The 22,628-nt window shown below is 43.5% G+C and overlaps 1 protein-coding gene across 2 annotated transcripts in view; it reads right to left on the bottom strand.

Annotated features, from left to right (window-relative positions):
• The window catches only part of SORBS3 (sorbin and SH3 domain containing 3), a 147,510-nt gene that overhangs the window by 30,982 nt on the left and 93,900 nt on the right, over positions 1–22,628 (bottom strand). For both annotated transcript variants that reach the window (XM_030202023.1, XM_030202024.1), the window contains 2 exons: positions 19,808–19,938; positions 6,320–6,411 (listed from right to left, as the gene is read on the bottom strand). In XM_030202023.1, coding sequence (XP_030057883.1) covers positions 6,320–6,411; positions 19,808–19,938 — 223 coding nt within the window. The remainder of the gene's footprint in view (positions 1–6,319; positions 6,412–19,807; positions 19,939–22,628) is intronic.

Genomic DNA, 22,628 nt, shown 5'->3' with positions numbered 1-22,628 from the left:
AAAGGTTTTTACAAGAACGTGAGACTAAACGGCTGGAGAAGAGAAGCTTTATTGGAGTTCATATACAATTTACACCAAGGTTTACTAAGCCGCCATCGCGGCTGGCTGTGCACTAGTGCCGACACAGCCCATTCACTTCGCATGGGCTGTGTTGGCAATGCCGCACGGAAGCTGCTAGTGCGGCTTAGTAAACAAACCCCTTAGAGTCTAAGAAGTTACGAAGTTATCTTTATTTTCTTTAACACTGTTTTCAATGTATATTGTAAGGGTCCATTTTCTGTCATGATGTGGGGCTAAAATTACGTTCTGGTTTCTATGATAGATTTTTGTAGTCTATTGTCTTAGTGACATGATGTCTATTTTCTTTCATTTCCTTTTGAATTATTGGAAATGTATAATTTCTAAATGCAAATTTAAAAAAAGAAGAAGAAGAAAGAAACACTCTCCCCATCAGTAAGCACTAAGTCATACTAAGTCCAGAATGACCCCATCCCACGTGGATTTCTTTTACCAACTGCTGGATTAGTCCCCCTGTAGAGGAATCTAGGATCTCCCTGCTTCTAAAAGACCCCATAATAGGGATACCCCAATCAACTTCTGGCATATTAAAACAACCTATTAGTAGTACTTCCCCTTTCACATTTCTATTTTGATTGTCTTCAATTAAATCTCTGTCCACTTCTTCTGTCTGTGAAAGAGGCCTGTATATCACACCAATGTAAATGCATTTGCCATTCCCTTTTTCCAGACTGACCCACAGTGTCTCTTCCTTACCCTGTAGGTCCTGCAATGGTAAGGCTTTAATATTATCTTTAACATATAATGCCACTTCCTCTCCCTGTCTTCCTACCCTGTCTTTCCTGAACAGTCTATAGCCTGCTATAAATCACTCTCTGTGGTGACCGCTAAATCCAAATCAGCCTCTTCCAACACAGCCTCAAGATGTAAAACCTTATTTCCCATACTTTGGGCATTATTATATACTGCTTTCCCAGGGCCAGTCTTAGGCAGGGACGACAGGAGCAGTCGCACAGGGCTCCACACCTCCAGGGGCCCCGTGGCGCTTCCTCCCGCTCCCTGCCAATCAGTCTTCACCTGCCCGCTCTCAGCTTTCCGACAGCCCTCCTTTCCTTCCAGCCGCCTGCATTTAAAAACTCGCAGCTGCTGCAGCGAAAGCACCAGGCTCGCCTCTACCTTCCCTTCTCTCTGTGTCCCGCCTTTCTCTTATGCAATTTCCTGTTTCCGCGAAGGCGGCACCCTGAGAGAAGGGAAGGTAGAGGCGAGCTTGTTGTTTTCACTGCAGCCACTGCGAGCTTTTATTTTTTATTTATAACTCTCTTTATTTATTTCCATATTACAAAACCATATAGAAACATTACAGAAATTGTAGAAATATTCCAATCAAATAGAATCACAAAATAACATAAAGAATTATACTTTCATTCTCCACCCACAATGTCGGATTCAAGATCAAGGAACTATAAAAACTAATATCATAACATACATTATATACTTAAATCAAGAGCAGAAGCTCCTTCAGTGATAACAATCAGGCAGCAGTTCTTAATTGGGAAGCTACACCAACAGGGCCTTTCATCTGCTCCCTACTAACCACAAATTCTTGCAATTTCTTGGGGTCAGAGAAAATATAATTATTAGATTCAAAGGAAATACAACATCTGCTAGGAAACTTTATGAAGAAGGTAGCCCCTAGGGCTAATACCCTTGACCGAAATGTCAAGAGCTCCTTCCTTCTCAATTGAGTCTCCTTAGCCAAGTCTGGAAAAATACTAATTTTCTCCCCCATGAAAAGGTCATTTATGTGATGAAAATATAACCGCAACACATTTATCTTGTCTAATTCAAGAGCAAAAGAAACCAGTAAAGTTGCACGTTCTTTCTCAATAGAAGTCTCTAGAAATTCTGTGAGATTCACTTCTTCTTGAGGTGGCAGATCAGTATTTCTTACTTTTCTTTTTATATAATAAGTTTTTGTTACTGGTGGATGATTTTCTGCTGCCAACCCTAAAATATCCTGGAAATATTTCTTTAATAATTCTGATGAAGAAATAAAAGGTGAAACAGGAAAATTCAAAAGTCTCAGATTTTTCCTTCTAAGCTGGTTTTCAAAATATTCCAGTTTCCTCGTTTTAGCAGCATTGTCCTTAATTACTGACTCCATTACCACTTTAACGTTTTTAACCTCCTCTTCTATAGTCTCAATCCCTTTTGTATGTTCTTCCATCTTGTTAGACAATGATACAATATTATTTTTCACTTCCACTGTCTCCCCTCGAAGAGAGGCTGTTATTTGAAGGAGGGAAGAATTGAGCCCTTGGATAGCGTCCCAAAGATTGTCAAGTGTGACTTTATGAGGTCTTACCAGACCGCCTTGCTCACCGGGAGCGTTCCCTCTGGTCGGCGTGGGAGTAGATGCTACCATCCCCGCTCCAGTTGGTATACCTCCAGGGGGACTACCCATGAGCGAACCTCCTCCAGGGAACGGGGAAACGAAGCTCACTTCGGACGTCTCCGAGGCCCTGCATAACCGCTCCGTCGAGCTTCCGGGTCGCGGCGGGGTTTCACCTGCAGGAGGGCTGAGAGACACTCCCTCCGAACTGCTGTTTGCCGTTGGAATTGCAATTACTTCCGAGGTTACTACTGGATTCGCCGGCGTTCGGATACCAAATGCCTCTAAGGTAGGTTGGCGTGTGGTGGGGTTTACCGCCGGGCCCGAGGAGGTTGGGGCTCCAGTTTTGCCCTTTCTTTTCCCCATATTTACTATGAGGAGCGCGCCAGATTCCAACCCTATTCTTGGGCAGAAGAGCACACCGAACGCACGTCTGCTCTAAACCGCCATCTTGAATCTTCTCCCCACTGCGAGCTTTTAAACGCAGGGTGGCTGGAAGGAAAGGAGGGCTGTGGGGAAAGCTGAGGACGGGCAGGTAGGCTGGGGTTGGAACTGAAACTCGGGGACTGAAAGGGGAGGGTAAGTTGGGGGCTGGGGCAAGTCACTGGACATGGATGGAAGGGGAGGCCGGGGCAAAGGAGAATCGCTGGACATGAATGGGAGGGTAGGGCGGGGGAGAGGAGAGTTGCTGGACATGGATGGATGGAGGGAAGAGCAGGAGAAATGCTGGACATGGATGGAGGTGAGGGAAGACAGGCTGGAGATGCACATGGATGGAGGGGAGAGAGGAGAAATGCTAGACATGGATAGAGTGGAGGGCAGGGAAGAGGAGAAATGTTGAAGGGAAGGAAAGACAGACGAAGGAGATGCACACGAATGAAGGGGAAAGGAGACAGGAGAAATGCTGGACATGGATGGAGGGGAGGGAAGACAGAGGAAGTAAATGCACATGGATGGAGGGGAGGGGGAGAGGAGAAATGCTGGACATGAATGGAGGGCGGGAAGACAAAGGAGGAGATGCACATGGACTTTGGGGAGAGGGAAGAAATTCTGGACACAGATGGAGGGGAGGGAAGACAGAGGAAGGAGATGCACCTGGATGGAGGGGAGGGGACAGAGTTGAAATTCTGAACATGGATGGAGGGGAAGGAAGACAGAGGAGGTGATGCACATGGATTTAGGGGAGAGGAGAAATTCTGGACAAGGATGGAGGGGAAGGGAGAGTTGAAATGCTGGACGTGGATGGAGGGGAGAAGAGTGAGGAAGTGAGATGAAGAGAGATGAACATGGATGGAGGGCAGGAGAGAGAGGAGAAATGCTGGACATGGATGGAGGAGAGGGAAGAAAAAGGAAGGAGATGCATCTGGATGGAAGGGCGGGAAAAAAGAGGAAGGAGATGCATTCTGACGGAGATGAGGAAAAGGAAAAGAGGAGGAAAAACTGCACATGGCTGGAGAAAATAGGCAAAAGCTGGATCCACACTATACCTCCTCCAGTCAAGTCTGCGGAGGACCCAGGTTTTACCTATGGATGTAGGGCAAGAAATGAAGAAGAAAGGAGGAAAGTAAAGAAATAAATGGAAAGGAAGCCCTGGAAGTGGAGTTAAGGGAGCAGATAGAGAGCAGCAGAATCAGAGACTGGGACATGATCAGAAAAACAAAGACAACAAAGGTAGAAAAAATCATTTTATTTTAATTTTATTGTTTGGAATATGTCCAATTTGAGAATTTACATCTGCTATCTTATTTTGCAATGTATAGCAATGTGTTTCTTCCTGTTTTTCTGGTATTGTGCTGCATGCAGAGTCTGTATGCTAATTTGGTTTGTCATTTTGGGTATTCTGGAGCTGTAATAGCTTACAGAAATTATTTACAATGAAAAAAAAACTAGTTATTTTTCTTCTCCTGTACTGGTGTAATATTTTCAATGATTACTGTTTATTTGCGCCATGGCTAGTAAAAGGGTGTGGCTAAATGTGCCAACATTGTCCAGTTCAGCACATTATTAGTAGCCAAGTTCATACAAAGTTAATTATGCTCAGTGGAAAATAAATCTGTTGACTCAGGCTGCTTGCTATGTGAATATTCAATCACTGTTTCACTATTGCTACCAAGTATTACATATTAAGGGGATTCATTTTAATTCATTTATCCAGTCCTTACATGCACATGGTTTTGCTTTTTAAACCCAAAGGTTTCCTATTATACCATTTTACATGTTTGAATTAGTTTTTCTATACAAATTTTGCTTGATTTGTCTTTATTTGAAATAAAACATATCTTGTCAACAAAGGGCGGGGCTAGGTGGGGGTTGGGCTAGGTGGGAATTGCTAAGACCGGCCCTGTGCTTTCCAGATGTTGACCCGTTTTTGTTTTTCCATTTGTGTAGAGGTATTTAATGCTTCACTTACCTGAGGGCTTGTACTTACCTGGGGGGCTTTGATCACCCTGCCCCAATGATTCTAGTTTAAAGCCCTCTTCAGTAGGTTAGCCAGTCTGCTGCTGAAGACACGTCTTTCCTTCTTTGATAGATGGACACCATCTCTGCTCAACAGCCTTTGGAAAAGCATCCCATGGTCCAAGACGCCAAAACGCTATTGATTACTGTATGTTGCTTGGCGCCCTTTATTAGGCATTAGGCAACATAAAAATCCAATTAGTTAAGTATATTCTGCTGCTCGACCTCCCCAAATTCAGGAGCCACTCTGCGACACATTCCACTGTGCACTCCCACAGATCCAGGGCTTGTCCTGCAGCTGAACTCCTCCTGTCCTAGAACTCAATCCACAGGTGAATCCCTCAAATCTGCTACTAACTCCCCTCACTTCCAAGGGCCATCTTCCAAAATATTCTCCACATCTACAGGCCACTCAAACATTTTCTGGTGCTGCTTAGCTCCCTCTACATTCCAACGGCCACCCTACAACATATTTTGCCATTGCCTTCATCACCTGGATCACTGCCTCAGCACCTCCAGTTCCCACTATATTCAGGACCCCACTACACCATCTCAAGCGCCTACAATCTGCAGCACCTCTGTTACCCAGTCCAGTACCTCATCACAGATTCAGGGGACTTTCTGGAACACATTCTGCTGCTGATCCCCCACTTCCAGAGGCTGTTCTGCAGCACATTCTGCCCTCGACTCCCTCTCCCCTGAGTTCCTGTGTCTGCCCTGCAGCAGATTCCACTGCTGAACCCTTGTCAGCTCCAGAGGTCACTTGTCAACACATTCTGCTGCTGATCCTCAATCCCAGGTCCAGGAGTCACCCTGTAACACATTCTGCTATTTGAATTTTTGTTTATGGCAGTTGTCCTCTTCAGGGCTTTTTTTGAGGGGGTACTGAGTACCGGCACCTTTTCCATTGTGTGCTGAAATTGGCCCATGGTCCCCAAGTTTTAATGAAAGAGCTCAGCCTCTACACACCCATTCTGCCTTGTCATAGATTCTGTGACTGGTTGCAGGGGTCCTGGCTATTGTGGGGTGAGTCCCTCAGTGATCACCTCATCCCTGAAGGGTGGCCTGATATTTGAGTACCGGCACCTTTTTTCCTAGAAGAAACACACTGGTCCTCTTGCTCCTTTGGGCTCCCAGCATAGCTGGAACCAGCCTCTACTACAGTAACAGCAGAGTGAGCCTTCAAATCCAGCTCATCGATCCTAGAGGTCTTCAGCTGGATACTGTGTACCTGGCTCTTTTCAGAATGCTGTAAATCATGGACCTAAGTGTGGTCACTGGGTGCAATAACTGAGACTTCCTCATTCCCCCCTCCCCCCCGGGGCTGTGAAAACTGCCTCCGCAGTATCTCCAGGAGAGTGAAAGAATTGATCCAGGAACTGAATCCTAAGTCCTTTCTTCACATTAAATCAAGTGAAGTTTCACAGAGTACTAAACACAAGGGTGCTTTACCTTCCTCTCCTCTTTTCTTAATGGTGTCACATCTGTGTCCGGAGGCTTAGCCCTGCCAGCAGATGGGCTGCTCCCAGGATGCACTGCATTTTCTATAGAAAACAATAAAACAGAAGCATGAATGGTGTTCAGTTAAAATTACACATGTACTCTGCTCATAAGACACAGAACCCAAATCCCCATCGCCACCATCTCCATCAGCTCCAGTCCCCTTGGGCCCAACATCTCCGGTACCTATAACCCCTGCTGCCATTGGAATCCAGGCCATAATCTTCAACTCCTAAAATCCCTGGCTACCGCCCTCACTTGGATCACTGTCCCAGCACCTATGATGTCTGCTCTATCCAGGATCTAGGCCCTGCAGTTTCATCTGTCTCACTGCCAATCCCTGTCCTCCTCCATTATTCAGCTCCCAGTGTCAGCACATACTACTACTACTACTTATCATTTCTGTAGCGCTACTAGACGTACGCAGCACTGTACACTTGAACATGAAGAGACAATCCCTGCTCGACAGAGATTACAATCTAACATACAACCCCTACTACCTTCATCACCTGGCCTGTTTATAATCCCTGCTGCCTCCAGGATTTAGCACTTTATCTCCAGCATCTACAATCCCTACTGCCCCATTATCCAAAGTACTTAATCAGAAACTACAATCCCCACTGCCCACACCATTCAAGATGCTTCCTCAGCATCTCTGAGTCCTGTGACATCCAGGATTGAGTCCAACACTTCCAGCACCTCTGATCCCCACTCACTGGCCCCCTCATCCAACTCACTGCATCAGCACCTTTGATCCCCACCCTCTGGCCCCCTCATCCGACTCACTGCATCAGCACCTCTGAATCCCACCAACTGCCCCCCAAATCTGACTCACTGCATCAGCACCTCTGATCCCCACTCACTGGCCCCCTCATCCAACTCAGTGCATCAGCACCTCTAATCCCCATCCACTGCCCGCCTCATCCAACTTACTGCATCAGCACCTTTGATCCCCACCCTCTGGCCCCCTCATCCGACTCACTACATCAGCACCTCTGAATCCCACCCACTGCCCCCCAAATCTGACTCACTGCATCAGCACCTTTGATTCCCACTGTCCCCATCATCTAACTAATTCCATCAACACCTCTGATCCCCACCCACTTCCCCCCCCATTCAACTCAGTGCATCAGCACCTCTGATCCCCCTCCCACTGCCCCCCCATTCAACTCAGTGCATCAGCAGCTCTGATCCCCCTCCCACTGCCCCCTTATCCAACTCAATGCATCAACACCTCTGATCCTCACCCACTGTCCCCCTCATCCAGCTTACTGCATCAGCATCTTTGAACCCCACCCACTGGCCCCCAAATCTGATTCACTGCATCAGCACCTTTGATCCCCACTGTCCACCTCATCCACTGCACCCGCACTTTTGATCCCTGCTGCCCCCATCATCTAACTGACTGCATCATCACCTCTGATCCCCAATGCCCGACTCACTGCATCTGTACCTTTGATCCCTGCTGCTCCTATCATCTGACTGATTGACTGCCTCAGAATCTATGATCACCACTGCCTTTATTATGTTGCTCATTACTACAATGATCCCTACTATCTCCATCATCAAAGCACCTACAGTTCCCGCTTTATTCCTCATCCAGCTCACTGCCTCTAGTGCTTATCACCTCACCATTTAATCTCTCACTTTATTATTAGCTGTATTCTAGTGTACATTGGTTCTTACCAAATATCTTTCACCCACAACCCCATTCAGCCCTATTAAAATTTAGTAGCACCTTTGAATATCAGGCCCCAGAAACACATTATCTGCTGGATTCTATACAGCACGCCTAGCGTTCCACGCTGAAACCTAAGTGTATTCCATAATAATGTGCGCAACTTAATTGGCTTAAGAAGCTAATCCGCATTGATAACAGCACCTAACATGCAATAATGAGAATTGGCAATAATTAGAATTTAGCCGCATAACTCACTAAGCGTATTCTGTAATGAACTGCGCCTAAATTCTAATGCATTCAGTTCAAAAGCGGCATGGTTATGGGTGAGGAAATGAGTGTTTCATAGGTGTTCCAAAATTTACATGTGTAGTTAATCTACAAGCAGGGTTTTACTCCATGTTTTCGTTGGTGTAAACACAGGAATGTAGTTTTAGGCGCTGAGATATCAACTAAGCATTTTCTATATATCACGCCTAAATCTAAGTGTCGCTTATAGAGTACGCTTAGCTGGAAATGTTTACCGCGTGGATTGTGTAGGCGCCTTATAAAGAATCTGGCCCTATATATGAATATATGCACATGGTAATTGGAAAAAAAGAAACCCCCTAGATTTTGTCATCTAACGTTGAGGTTCTCTTGCAAAGGTGTAGAAACAAAACGTCTTTAGCGCACCCTTATGTGGGTTTTCCCCACACACCAAGGCCATTTTTACTGCAGTCATATGGCCAATTTGTTTTTAAATTACCACGTGAGCACTTACCACCACATATTTTACAGACGGTGAAGGCTCATGAGGTGTCCATGAACTAACCAGTTATCGTATGATAATGTAGATATGTTAACTGGTTAACACAGGATCACCAATTCTTTGCCTATGACACGCTCCTCCCCCCCCCCCCCCAAAAAAAAAAAAAATTGAACATTTTTTTTAGTTCACAGCACACACACGTTTTGAAGTAGGCATAGGATGTCTGAGCGTGTACCACGCTACTCCCCCCGGTGTTGGCCTGCCGCTCGGTCGGTTGCTGGTCATTGGACATTGCGGCGGCACCATTGGGTCTTCTTGGAAAGTGCTGTCCTGCCGATTCCAACTGCGAAAACGGCCTGATTTGAGAGTTTGTTGGCTTCCACTTTTCATTCAGCTGTTTATCGTGGAAGATGTCAGGGAGTGAGCGGGTCGTTGTGCCAGATGCCATGGGAGCAGGAGTGGACGGATAAAGGAGCGGATTTCAACTCCATTTCCATCATGCAAGGTCATCTTGGTGTGTCTGGTCCATTTACATCTCTTCCAGCCTAAAGAGGTTCAGCCTACTCCAAGGATTCAATATATAACCTGAAGTCCTTCCTAACAACATATCTACGGACCATTTTAATCTCTCTTATCCTTTCCCTATTTTTTTTTTTTTTACTTCTTTCCCTGTTTCTTCTGTTCTATCTAATTTAATTGTAACCGTATCACTACTGATCTGGCGATAGCCTATCAGTACATTGTAAGCCACTTTGAGCCTGCAAAACTGTGGGAAAAACGTGGGGTATAAATGTGCAAAATAAATAAATAAATCTAATACAGCTTAGTAAAAGAACCCCTTTGTTGTTTAACAGGGTAATTTAAGAAAACATTGGGTAATTTGTACCAAAATACATGTTGAGCAACACTTTGCATAACTGACCACCAGAACTTGCTTGTTTGCTTATTTAGGGGCCCTATTACAGAGCAGCGGTAAGCATAGTGCGGGCTTACAGCTCGCTGTTTCGGGACTACCGCCGGCCCAATGTGGCTGCCGGCAGTAGTCCCACCCTGAGCACGCGCCATTCCCAGGGGAGAAAGAAAACCCCTGAAATGGCTTGCGCGGCGCTAACCCGGCGGTAGTCGGGCATTGCCATGTGCTGCCCAGTTACCGCTGGGTTAACATGGGAGCCCTTATTGCCACCTCAGTGGGTGGCGGTAAGGGCTCCCCATTGCATGGTCATGCGGTAAGAGTTCTCTTACCCCCATGGCCATGTGTGCCTGGGGTCTTTTTACCCGCTGTGGTAAAAAGGGCCCAGGCATGTGGGAAAAACAGCCCCTGCTGCCAGCATAGGGCCCTTTTTCTCCTGCAGCTTGGTAAAAGGACTCCTTAATTTTTCTATTGTGCAAAAGTGACATCAGTGTGATATCATTATTTACACTACAAAGTAAATTGAAAAACTCGTGTATCTCCTGAATTCTATAAAAGTTGTTAAGAAGATGGCTAAGGGGAGATATGATAGAGATCTATAAAAAAAATGAGTGGAGTGGAATGGGTAGATGTGAATCGATTGTTTACTCTTTCTAAAAATATTAGGACTAGGGGGCACACAATGAAGCTACAAAGTAGTAAATTTAAAACGAATCGGAGAAAATGTTTCTTCACTCAACGTGTAATTAAACTCTGGAATTTGTTGCCAGAGAATGTAGTAAAAGCAGTAAGCTTAGTGGGGTTTAAAAAAAGGTTTGGATAGCTTCCTAAAGGAAAAGTCTATAGACCATTATTAAAATGAACTTGGGGAAAACCCACTGCTTATTTCTAGAACAAGCAGCATAAAATGTATTGTACTTTTTTGGGATGTTGCCAGGTACTCGTGACCTGGATTGGCCACTGTTGGAAACAGGATGCTGGGATTGATGGACCTTTGGGTCTGTCTCAGTATGGCAATACTTATGTACTTATGTACTAATTAGACATGCAATTTAATTGAATAACGAGCCAATCAGCACCGATAATTGAGATTTTAACAAGCAATTATTGATGTTAATTGGATTTAATTACAATTTATGTGTATAAATTTAGGCGCGGGATCCGCAAGTGAATTTTATGCATGGGTCCAAAAAGGGAGCAAGGCCATGAGAGGGTTATGGGCGGATTGGGGCATTCCGTTAATTTATGCACATTGTTATACAATAAAGGAGATCTGCACCTAATTTAGATACGGGGATTTTTTTTACACCAAGGTTTCACTGCTGTAAATCGTTGTGCCTAAATGTAGTTGCAGTTCCCGGTGCTAAGCACTATTCTATAAACAGTGCCTAACTTTAAGTGCCGTTGATAGAATAGCACTAAGCACAATTTTTTGACGCCAATTTTTCAGCACCACGGATAGAATTTAGTCCAATATGAGTTACTATCTAGCTGATTTTCAGCCTGTGGAAGGCAGGCTGGCTAAGTGCCGTAATCAGGGCTGAGACCAGATATTCAATGCCGGGCCATTTCCGGTGACTGGCACTGAATATCTGGGGTTTTTTTTTTGGTTGGCTTAAACTTAACTGGCCAAGTTAATATTTAGCACAGGCTGGTTAAAATTATAGCAGCCAGTGATAGGACTGCTATTTAGATGGTCTGATTAGACCGCTAAACTTACCCAGTGAAGCCCTGAATATTCGTGCCTTGCAGGTTATGTCGCGCAATATAACTAGTTAGCCGCTATCTCCCAGATTCTATATAATGTGACCAGAGTTGTGTGTGCAAATCAGGTTGTATTCTGATTTGCGCACGCAACTTAATAGCTTAAGCCGATCAGCACTGATAATTGTCACTTAACAAGCAATTATTGTGGGTAGAAATGAACCATAAATAAATAATTAGAATTTACACACATCCCGCACAACTTGCTAAGCATATTCTGTAAAGTGATGTGTATAAATTCTAAGACGCAGAACTGAAAAGGTGGCGTGACCATGGATGTGAAATGGGCGGTCCACAAATCTATGCACGCTGTTATAGAATACACTCAGTCCGCACCTAAATTAGTTGCTGGCATTTACAGCAAGTTTTACTCGGCATAAATACCCATCACTAAATTTAGTCGCACAGACTGCCATTAGGCATATTCTATAAACCACACCTAACTTTAGGTGTAGTTTATAGAATACGCCTAGGCATATTTTTTCGCCACCAATTTTTATGGTGCCAAATGTAGAATCTAGCCCTATGCACTAAGTGCTAATATTTAGCGGAGATAACCGGCTATCTTGCGCTGAATATTAATGCTTAGCTGGCAAAGTGCTATTTAACCAGCTTCCTGGCTGGAGCCTTCTCCAAAGTAAATGACAAGGTAAATTTCAGTCAAGGGTTTGTTCAAAACGTTAACAAGCCCAAAGATACGTATGCCACGGTCTTTTACAACATTGAACAACTCCTGATAAAATTAAAAAGTGATGGGATAGGAGGCAATGTCCTATTGTGGATTAAGAACTGATTAAACGATAGAAAATAATAATAATAACAACAACTTTTATATACAATCACAACATAGAGCTCTAGATGGTTCACAGCTGAGGAGACTAACAGATTCCCCCATAAGAACATAAGAGTAGCCATACTGGGTCAGATCAATGGTCCATCTAGCCCAGTATCCTGTTTTCCAAATAGTGGCCAAGCCAGGTCACAAGTACCTGGCAGAAACCCAAAATGTGGCCAAACTCCATACTACAAATCCCAGGGCAAGCAGTTGCTTCCCATGTCTGTCTCAATAGCAGACTATGGACTTTTCCTCCAGGAATTAGTCCAAACCTTTTTTAAACCCAGATATTCTAACTGCTGTTACCACATCCTTCGGCAAAGAGTTCCAGAGCTTAACTATTCATTGCGTGTAAAAATATTTCCTCCTATTTGTTTTAAAAGTATTTCCATGTAACTTCCTCAAGTGTCCCCTAGTCTTTGTACTTTTGGAATGAGTGAAAAAATCAATTTACTTCTACTCGTTCTACATCACTCAGGATTTTGTAGACCTCAATCCTATCTCCCGTCATCCGTCTCTTTTCCAAGCTCAAGCGCCCTAACCTCTTTAGCTTTTCCTCATACAAGAGGAGTTCCATCCCCTTTATCATTTTGGTCCAACAATACTTCTATCCAGTGTTGTTCAAAGTACTTAAGGAAAAGTAAAAATAAATGTAAATTTTTATACTTAAATAAAAGTAAAAGTACAGTGAAGAATATATTTTAAAAAATCTTCTTAAGTGAAAATAAAAAAAAAATACTGCCTAATATAACACTTTTCGAGTAAAAATTAAAAGTACTGCAACTACAATGAATGCAACTATTGTTAATGTTTTTATCCAACAACTTTATTGCTCTACAACTCAATCTACTTTGCTTTCAGTAAAACTAAGGGCCCTGTTTACTAAGGTGTGCTAATGTTTTTAGTGAATGCACAAAATTAGCATCCATAGGAATATTGTGGGCGCCTACACAATTAGTGCATGCTAATGGTTAGTGAGCACTAAAAGTGCTAACACGCCTCTAGCACGGTTAGTAAACAGGGCACTAAATTTTGAAAATGACTGTCACGCATGTGCGTGCACTTGTGAGTCATTAATTCAACACACCTAAAAAGGTATTCAACAACTACGCCAGAGGGAAAAGGAAAGGGGAAAGGGAAATGGGACTTTATATACCACCTTTCTGTGTTTTTTGCAACTACGTTCGAAGTGGTTTACATAGTATATTCAGGTACTTATTTGTACCTTAGGCAATGGAGGGTTAAGCGGAAGTGGTGTGTTCAGTCTGATAAACAAAAAGTTCTTTCAAATCAGGCCAGGCTGCAATATTACTGATATCTTCTGATTTGGTCTGCAAGTATTGATCAGGGGAATCTCTATCTGAAAAACCTAATCCCTTACGGCAAAGAATGCTTTTATAGGCCGTATCTTGCTAAGGACATAAAAAGACGACGTGGTTCAGAAGAAAGCAATAAAAATGGTATGGGGTTTGCGTTGCAAAATGTATGAGGAGAGCTTACAATCTATTAGATTGTAAGCTCTTTGAGCAGGGACTGTCTTTCTTCTATGTTTGTGCAGCGCTGCGTACGACTTGCAGCGCTATAGAAATGCTAAATAGTAGTAGTAGTAGTAGACTTGAGGACCTGAACATGCATACCCTGGAGGAAAGGAGAGACAGAGGTGATATAATACAGATATTCAAATATTTGAAAGGTATAAATCTACAAACCTTTTCCACAGAAAGGAAGGTGGTAGAACTAGAGGACATGAATTGAGGTTGAATGGAGGACAACTCGGGAATAATGTCAGGAAGTACTTTTTCACAGAGGAAGTAGATGCTTGGTATGCCCTCCCACGGGAGGTGGTGGAGAATTAAAAAATGTGTGGGATAAACACAAAGGAATCCTATATAGAAGACATGGAACCAATCAAGCTTAGCAGTGATTAGATGGCAACACCAGCAATTGGAAAGCAAAGCCAGTGCTAGGCAGGCTTGACGGGCTGAAACAGGACTTCAATGACAACTTCAGTAACTGGAGAACAAGGCCAGTGCCAGGCAGACTTCTACAGTCTGTGCCCTGAAAATGGCAAAGATAAATGAAGATCAAGTATACATATGTAGTGTCACATCATACCTTATGCCATGAGATATCTTGTTGGGCAGACTGGATGGACCGTACAGGTCTTTATCTGCCATCATCTACTAGGTACTATGTTGTCATTATCATTGCATTGGAAGTAGTATTGTCTAATTTATCACTTGCATCTTCAACTTCAGCTTATCATTGTCATTCTGTCTAATTAGAGAGAAGGCTTTCACAATGTTGGAATCATTGTCTGTTGTTGTTCTAACAAACTTTTGTCTGATGGCAAACTCTGTTTAAATATCTTCAAGAGCTGATGCAAGAATGTGTGGGAATCCTAAGTCCAGACAAGGACACTTCTTCTCTAAAGAGTCTGTCAATCCAGTGGACAGTCACTGCAATGTAGAATTTTCCATGGAATGACCAGCAGTCTGTTGTGATAGAGACAACTGTCTGTTCACCAAGAATTGTAACCATCTTCAGCTTCATCTCTGCTTTAAAGTGAGCCAACTCATCACTGTTTGGCTGGAGACCAGTAACCAGTTCAACAAACACAGGCAATTATAGGCTATATTCACGGAACAGCAAAATTTAAAATGAGATGATCCACTGTTTGTGTGCTGAGGTTTGCAATAGCAAAATCCTGGTCCAGGTTTTGCTGTTTTACTTGGTTTACTGATGAATCATCATTTACATCTTGCTTCCGCTTTTACTTTTTTACTTTTAACTGCAAGCATCAGATGTAACTAAGTACTTCTTTTAGATTGTACACTTGTCTCTAGATTGTACACCTGTCTTTTAGATTGTACACTTGTCTTTAGATTGTACACCTGTCTCTTAGATTGTAAGCTCCTTGAGCAGGGACTGTCCTTCCATGTTAAATTGTACAGCGCTGCTTAACCCTAGTAGCGCTTTAGAAATGTTAAGTAGTAGTAGTAGTAGTACTTATAGACCGTTATTAAATGGACTTGGGGAAAAATCCACTATTTCTGGGATAAGCAGTATAAAATGTGTTGTACTTTTTTGGGATCTTGCCAGGTATTTGTGACTGGATTGGCCACTGTTGGAAACAGGATGCTGGGCTTGATGGACCTTTGGTTTTTCCCAGTATGGCAATATCTTTAGATTGTAAGCTCCTTTGAGCAGGGACCGTCCTTCTTTGTTAATTTGTACAGCGCTGCGTAACCCTAGTAGCGCTCTAGAAATGTTAAGTAGTAGTAGTAGTATGTAGTACAAATTAGGAAATTATTATTTTTGGTAAAAGTAACAAATGTTTCCTGTACTTCTTTACAAGTAAAATGACAAAAATTTTACTTAAGTACTAGTTACATTTACTTAGGGCCTCTTTTATCAAGCCACTTTAGTGGGCCCTTGTGCAGCAATGCAGACAAAGTCCATTTACTTTGAATGGGCTTCGTCAGCATTACCGTGCTAGAACCGCTAGGGTGTCTTGATAACAAGCCCTTAGTTATTATACAACACTGCTTTTACTACATAGTAAGCTTCAATAAAGCCCTAATCAACATCAATCAGAACTATCCTTTGTTATTGAAATATTAAATACTCAATTACCTTGCAAATCATTGAATGATCCCTAACATGAGGACCTCTTCTTAGTGTCCATCAATCATATTTATTAAACAACCAGGATTTCAGCAGTTTCCTGAATTTTAAATAATCTCTTTCATATGTGATAACCACTGAAAACAAAAAGTAGGGTTAAGTGGTCAATATTCTCAATGGAGAAGGGTATATAGTGGGATTGCCCAATGATCTGTGCTGGTACTGCCGATTTTTAACATATTTATAAATGACCAGGAAACAGGAATAATGAGTAAGGTGATCAAATTTGCTAACAACACAAAGTTCATCAAAGTTGTTAAATCACAAGAGGATTGTGAAGTTGAAAGAGCACCTTATAAGACTGGGAAACTAGGGTATCCAAATGGCAGATGACATTTAAAGTGAGCAAGTGCAAAGTGATGCGTTTGGGAAAGAGGAACCCAAACTATAGCTACATGATGCAAGGTTCCACAATAGGAGTCACCGTTGAGGAAATGCTGAAACCCCCTGCCCAGAGTGCAGTAGTAGCTAAGAAAGCAAATAAGAATGATTAGGAAAGAAATGGAGAACAAAACTGAGAATATTATACTTATTTAAGCCTTCAATGTCCAATTCTTTATCAGAAATTCATCAATAAAGTCAAGTAAGCATGAGTTCTGGTGGTCAATTATGCAAAATGTTGCTTGATGTGCATATTTTGGTTCAAATTATCCTAATTTGCTTAAATTATGCTGTTAAACAACAAAGTTAGAAGACAAAGAGGGGCATTTTCAGAAGGGACGTCCAAGTTTTGATGAGGACGTCCTCGCAAAACATCCCCATCCAGGGGCGGGGAAACTCGTATTTTCGAAACAAGATGGACGTCCATCTTTCATTTCAATAATACGGTCAGGGACGCCCAAATCCTGCAATTTGGTCGTCCTTAGAGATGGTCGTCCCTAGACTTGGTCGTTTTTGATTTTCGGCGATATTCGAAACCAAGGACGTCCATCTCTGAAACGGCCAAATGCAAGCCATTTGGCCATGGGAGGAGCCAGCATTTGTAGTGCACTGGTCCCCCTGGCATGCCATGACACCAACCGGGCACCCTAGGGGGTACTGCAGTGGACTTCATAAATTGCTCCCAAGAACACAGCTCCCTTACCTTGTATGCTGAGCCCCCCCCAAACCCCACTACCCACAACTGTACAACACTACCATAGCCCTTACAGGTGAAAGGGGGCACCTAGTTGTGGGTACAGTGGGTTTGTGGTGTGGTTTGGAGGGCTCGCTGTTTCCTCCACAAACGTAACAGGTGTGGGGGGATGGGCCTGGGGCCGCCTGTCTGAAGTGCACTGCACCCACTAAAACCGCTCTGGTACCCGCATACTGCTGTGATGGACCTGAGTATGACATCTGAGGCTGGAAATCAATATTTTTAAAGATGTTTTTTTGAGGGTGGGATGGGGTTAGTGACCACTGGGGGAGTAAGGGGAGGTCATCCACGATTCACTCTGGTGGTCATCTGGTCATTTCGGGCACCTTTTTGTGCCTTGGTCGTAAGAAAAACACGACCAGGTAAAGTCAGGGACGTCCTTGTTTCTTTCGATTATGGGTTGAGGACGTCCTAGTGTTAGGCACGCCCAAGTCCTGCCTTCGCTACGCCTTCGATATGCCCCCTTGAACTTTAGTCGTCCCTACGACAGAAAGCAGTTGAGGACATCCAAAATCGGCTTTCGATTATACCGATTTGGACGACCCTGTGAGAAGGACGCCCATCTTCCGATTTATGTTGAAAGACGGGCGTCCTTCTCTTTTGAAAATTAGCCCAAAAGGGGCCCTTTTAATAATTAAAATTGTGATAACATTTGCAATTATTGTGGCTTAATATGGGACTTTACTGCACGGTTGCTGCAAGTCTATGCAGCAACCGGTGTGGGCAGTAGAGAAAGCATATGCTCCTCAACATATGAACTGTGGACATTGTCAATGGTGCTCATTGTCCTTGATGGGACCTTCATGGATAGACCCGAAGACCCAATATGTGATAAAATCTCAAGTGATGTCGGATTGTTCCACATCAATGGTGGTGTACATCATACAATGTCCATGTGATAAAATTTATGTGAGTAGCAAACGTGCTATTAAATTGCGACTTAACATAAGTCACGAATCATGATGGGTAAGATTGAAGCACCTTTAGTACAACATTGGATCCAATTTAAACATCAAATTTCTGACATCCACTGGCGGATTATTGACCATATTACAGTAGGGTGGGAGGGTGGCAATATAGAGAAATTGCTTCATTATAGAGAACAATATTGGATTTTTACTTTGAAAGCTGTTAGCCCTGGAGGATTGAATTGGGAAATTGAGTGGATGACGTTGATATAGCTTTATTGTTGGATTGGATGGAAGAGCTTGACCCCTGGACTCTGACTGGTGCTCCTTTACACAGATGATACTAACTGAATATAACTGATTGAAAAAATGCCACGACCATTTTAAAACCAACAGGTTGGTACCTGTACTGCTGGATAAAAGAAATTGCTGCAAGTATAAAACATTTTTGTAAATGAGACTTTAATATAAAGTTGTTTTGTATTGTTTTAGGAAACTGACCTTGAGACAGCCTATGGCGAAACATGAATTCATGTCAATGTGATGTGTCTCCTCAGTGATTTTTGAGTGCCTCTTATGAAGATTTTTGATGAAGCTAACTAAGAAGAAGCTATATTAGGCTAAGTATAATACATCCAAGTACTTGGATGTATTATATATGCTATATATGAGAAGGAATTGCAAATGAAAATAAATGTGAAAATATATAAAAATATATAAAAAATCTATACTGGATTGATGATGATTACATGCTCATCCATATTTATGCCAGGCTCAAGAGAAACTAGCCTTGTGGTTGACGCATGCGTATCTGATGGATCCAATAGTAAATCTAAAATTGTGATTCAAAGTATTTTTGATAAGAAATAGCGATAGGAGCTGAGCTTATTATTTTGGTGAAAAATTTTTTTTTAAACACCCAAAGTGAAAACACACATTGGCGTCTGTTTCCTGCATCTAAATATAAGCATTCAAGCTAAAAGAAAAGTTTGAAATGCTTATATTTAGGCCACAGATTACAGACACCAACGTGTGCTTCATGTTCGGGTTTTTACCAGGTACATGCGCACAAGAACTGAGCTTACCGCAAAACTGTTCTGCACATGCTGCGCAATCCTGCTGCTGAACTCCCTAACACTCAATGCTATGAACGCGCCTATATTTGCATCTCATTAGCGTTGAGCATTAGGCTATTGTTCTGCGCTGTTCTGGCAGTATTTTTACGGTGCTATCCAGAACAGCAGCGGAGTTTTCAGCATCTGGGCCTTAACGTGTGGGTTCCTGAGTGGTAACTGCTAAACTACGGCAAAACCCCATTACACAGTTGTGCGCTAGCATATACTACACGATAATCCATGGGTTAAGTGCTTAACGTACATTAATAATAATAGGGCCCCAAAATCTTGGGGTTCCCTTATTTCCAATCACCGTGTATATAAATGTTCCATGAAGAGTTCCTTCTTATGAAATGTTTTAATTTTGGTATCTATTACTATTGACAAATGTTTCCCAGGTAGATCAGTGTAAAACATTTCCAGCCAGTGGCATAGTAATGGTGCAACTTAAGATTTCCTGTCTCAAGGATATTTTTCTCAGCCAGCATTAAAGTAACCTCTAGAAACCTACTAGGTAACAGTAACACAGAAATGACAGATAAGGACCGAGTGGTTCAGCCAGTCAGCCTGATTGTTCTCTCTGTTCTGCTCTAGTGAAGGACATAGTACATTCTTATGTGCCTGTACCTCATTCAGCGAATGCCTCTACTTTCTTACCTTGGCTTGCAGGGGATTTATTCCTGCTACTCCCGGGTAAGGAAGGGCTGGCTGCTCCCTCCATCTCTCCACTGCATGGACTTAGATGGACAGTTACCGAGTTGCCCAGACAGGGGTGCTGCTGCCCTGCACTGGTGTGATGAGAGAAAATAAGTCATTTTAGAGAGGCAAACCATTGACAGAAATAATGCCCCCTTCCTCCCATTGCCCTGTTATGAGATCATTCTGCTCTTCATCCAAGAGAATTACATCAGAACATATGAAGGTCTCCATGCATCCCAGCACAGGGTAGGAAGGCCTCCATGTGCATTCCAGAATACTGTTCACAGCGGAGTGAATGATGGTTTCCATCCATCCCAGTATATCATGCACAATAAACCATTAAGCCCTCTGATTTATCTGTTCTGAGTTCTTGCTGTGGCTGCCAGGCCTCCTCACTCCTCTCTTGCACCTCCCTCCCAGATAATATCCCCTCTCCTCCTCAGATCTTCCTGCAAACTTGAAGTCTATCTGAACAAGACAAGAGAAAACACAGCTGCACACCATAGCACCCAGGAGACAGAGAGAGAGACTTCCCAGCAGAACTAGACAACTGGAAAGGGAAGGCGAGAAAGCAAAGACGGAGAACAGACCACAGAACTCACAAAGTAAGCAAATACGGCATAAACTCTTATAAACCAAAAGAAAATCCAGGCTGGGGCAATGCACCTTTCCAGAACAATCACCAGCAGGGCAATTTCTAGGGCAATTTCCGTGGGTAACAATTTTATTACCCACATAAGGCAGGCTGAAGACTTCCCACCCTGTACACAGGTAGATTCATGCAGTGCAACAAAATTTATACTTTTCTCCAGCTTTGGGGCAAAGCATTCCAGGGGTGGAGACTAAAAAATGGCAAACATTTTTAGAAACACCTGCAATTTTTGTAGGTGAAAAACGTATCTGCACAGCAAGGAGTAACAAGATGCATACAAGAACAGTTTTTCAAAGTGCTCATACTTTCACTTTTGAAAATTAGAGAAAAGTCCACAGGTAAAAAGTTTTCATAGACTTTGCAGCTATGAGTTTGAAAATTCCCCTTCCCGCCCGGAAAGATTTAATTAAATTATGCAAATATAGGAAAAGAACATATAAAAATCTTGCAGGCAAATCTTTTTATATTAAAAGCAACACAAAACATAAAAGGAATGGAGATTGTATTCAGAGGTGAAATTATGGAACATTTTGCCAGAAGTAGTTATGGCTGTCATACATAAATCAAAAGTAAATTGGACACAGTTTTAGTGGAAACAGATGTTAGTGGGCTTCGGAATGTAGCTACACATCAGAGAAATGGGTTAATCTAGCAATTCTAAGCCAATCTCCATATCTGGACATGAGAAGTTTTTCACCATTGTGAAACTGGCTACAGATATACAATATTTATTCATCTTTCTCCAGCTATTAGGCAATTAGAATGTTAGACTCAATGGATATCTGGATTTCTTTCAACCTAACCCACAGCAGATAATGAACTTTTGTGGACAAAAGAGGACCGGGGCTTCGGTGTGACTGGATGTGATGATCTTAAAGTGACTAAACAGGTAGAAAAGGTGACGGTGAAAGCTAAAAGGATGTTTGCATTCATAGGGAGAGGAATGGCCAGCAGGAAAAAGGAGATGATAAGTCTCTGGTGAGACCTCATTTAGGGTCCCTTTTACAAAGCGGCAGTAAGCCCAACGTGGGCTTATTGCTCGCTAAAAAGGAACTTTAGCGAGCCTGGCACTACTTCCCAGCCCCAGCACGCTGTCATATCCGGTGCTACAAAAAATATGTATTTTTGTAGCACCGGGGTGTACCCAGAGGTAATCAGGCAGTGCCGCGCGCTGCCTGGTTACCGCCAGATTAGTGCTGGAGTCCTTGCCGCCACCCATAGGCGCCGACTCCGTGGGTGCTTGAGCACCCCCAATATTTCACCCACCGGAAGTTCCCTTTGCCAGCCCAGAATTTGAAAAGTCCCTCCCTCCCCCCTCCCTCCGAGTTCCAGGGTCCTCTGCCCCTCCCTCCGAATTTTAAAAGTCATCTTACCTCATCGGGGTTACGCCAGCAGTGAAAAGCGCGCAGGCTCGGCGCTTCAGCCCTTCCCCTCTCTCAGCTCTGGTCCCGCCCTCATTCCCTGTTTCCGCAAGGGACGGACCAGAGCTGAGAGAGGGGAAGGGTTGAAGCGCTAAGCCCGCACGCTTTTCATTGCTGCTGCCATCGTAACCTTGACGAGGTAAGATGACTTTTAAAATTCGGAGGGAGGGGGGACCCTGGAACTGGGAGGGAGGGGGGAGGACCTCGCAGGGGGGGACCCTGGAACTCGGAGGGAGGGAGGGGGGCCCTGGAGCTTGGAGGGAGGGAGAGAGAGGGGGCCTGGAACTCGAATGGAGGGAGGGAGGGAGGCAGGCCTGGAACTGGGAGGGGGGGCTGGAACTCGGAGGGAGGAGGGGCCTGGAACTCGGAGGGGAGGGGGGAATGCATCTCCTGTAAAAAAAAAAAAAGCAAATTTCAGCACCCCCAATCATTTTGAAAAGTTGCCTCCTATGCCGCCAGCTCACTAGGTGGCAGTAAGGACTCCCTCTGAAATGGCCATGTTGCAAGTGCTTTACTTGCCGCACTGTCATTTCCTGCAGAAAAGAAAGACTACCCTTTTACCAGCTGCGGTAAAAGGTGGCTTCGGCGCGCGTCAAAAACATGCACTTTTGCCGCAGCTTGCTAAAAGGGGCCCTTAGATAATCTGTGTACAATTCTGGAGAATGCACTACAAAAAGATTTAAACAGGATGGTGTCAGTCCAGAGG

Source organism: Microcaecilia unicolor, chromosome 4 (genome assembly GCF_901765095.1).
Source record: "Microcaecilia unicolor chromosome 4, aMicUni1.1, whole genome shotgun sequence".
Classification (NCBI taxonomy): domain Eukaryota; kingdom Metazoa; phylum Chordata; class Amphibia; order Gymnophiona; family Siphonopidae; genus Microcaecilia; species Microcaecilia unicolor.
The sequence above is the reverse complement of the archived record's forward strand: the minus strand, read 5'-3'. Positions and strand labels throughout refer to the sequence as shown.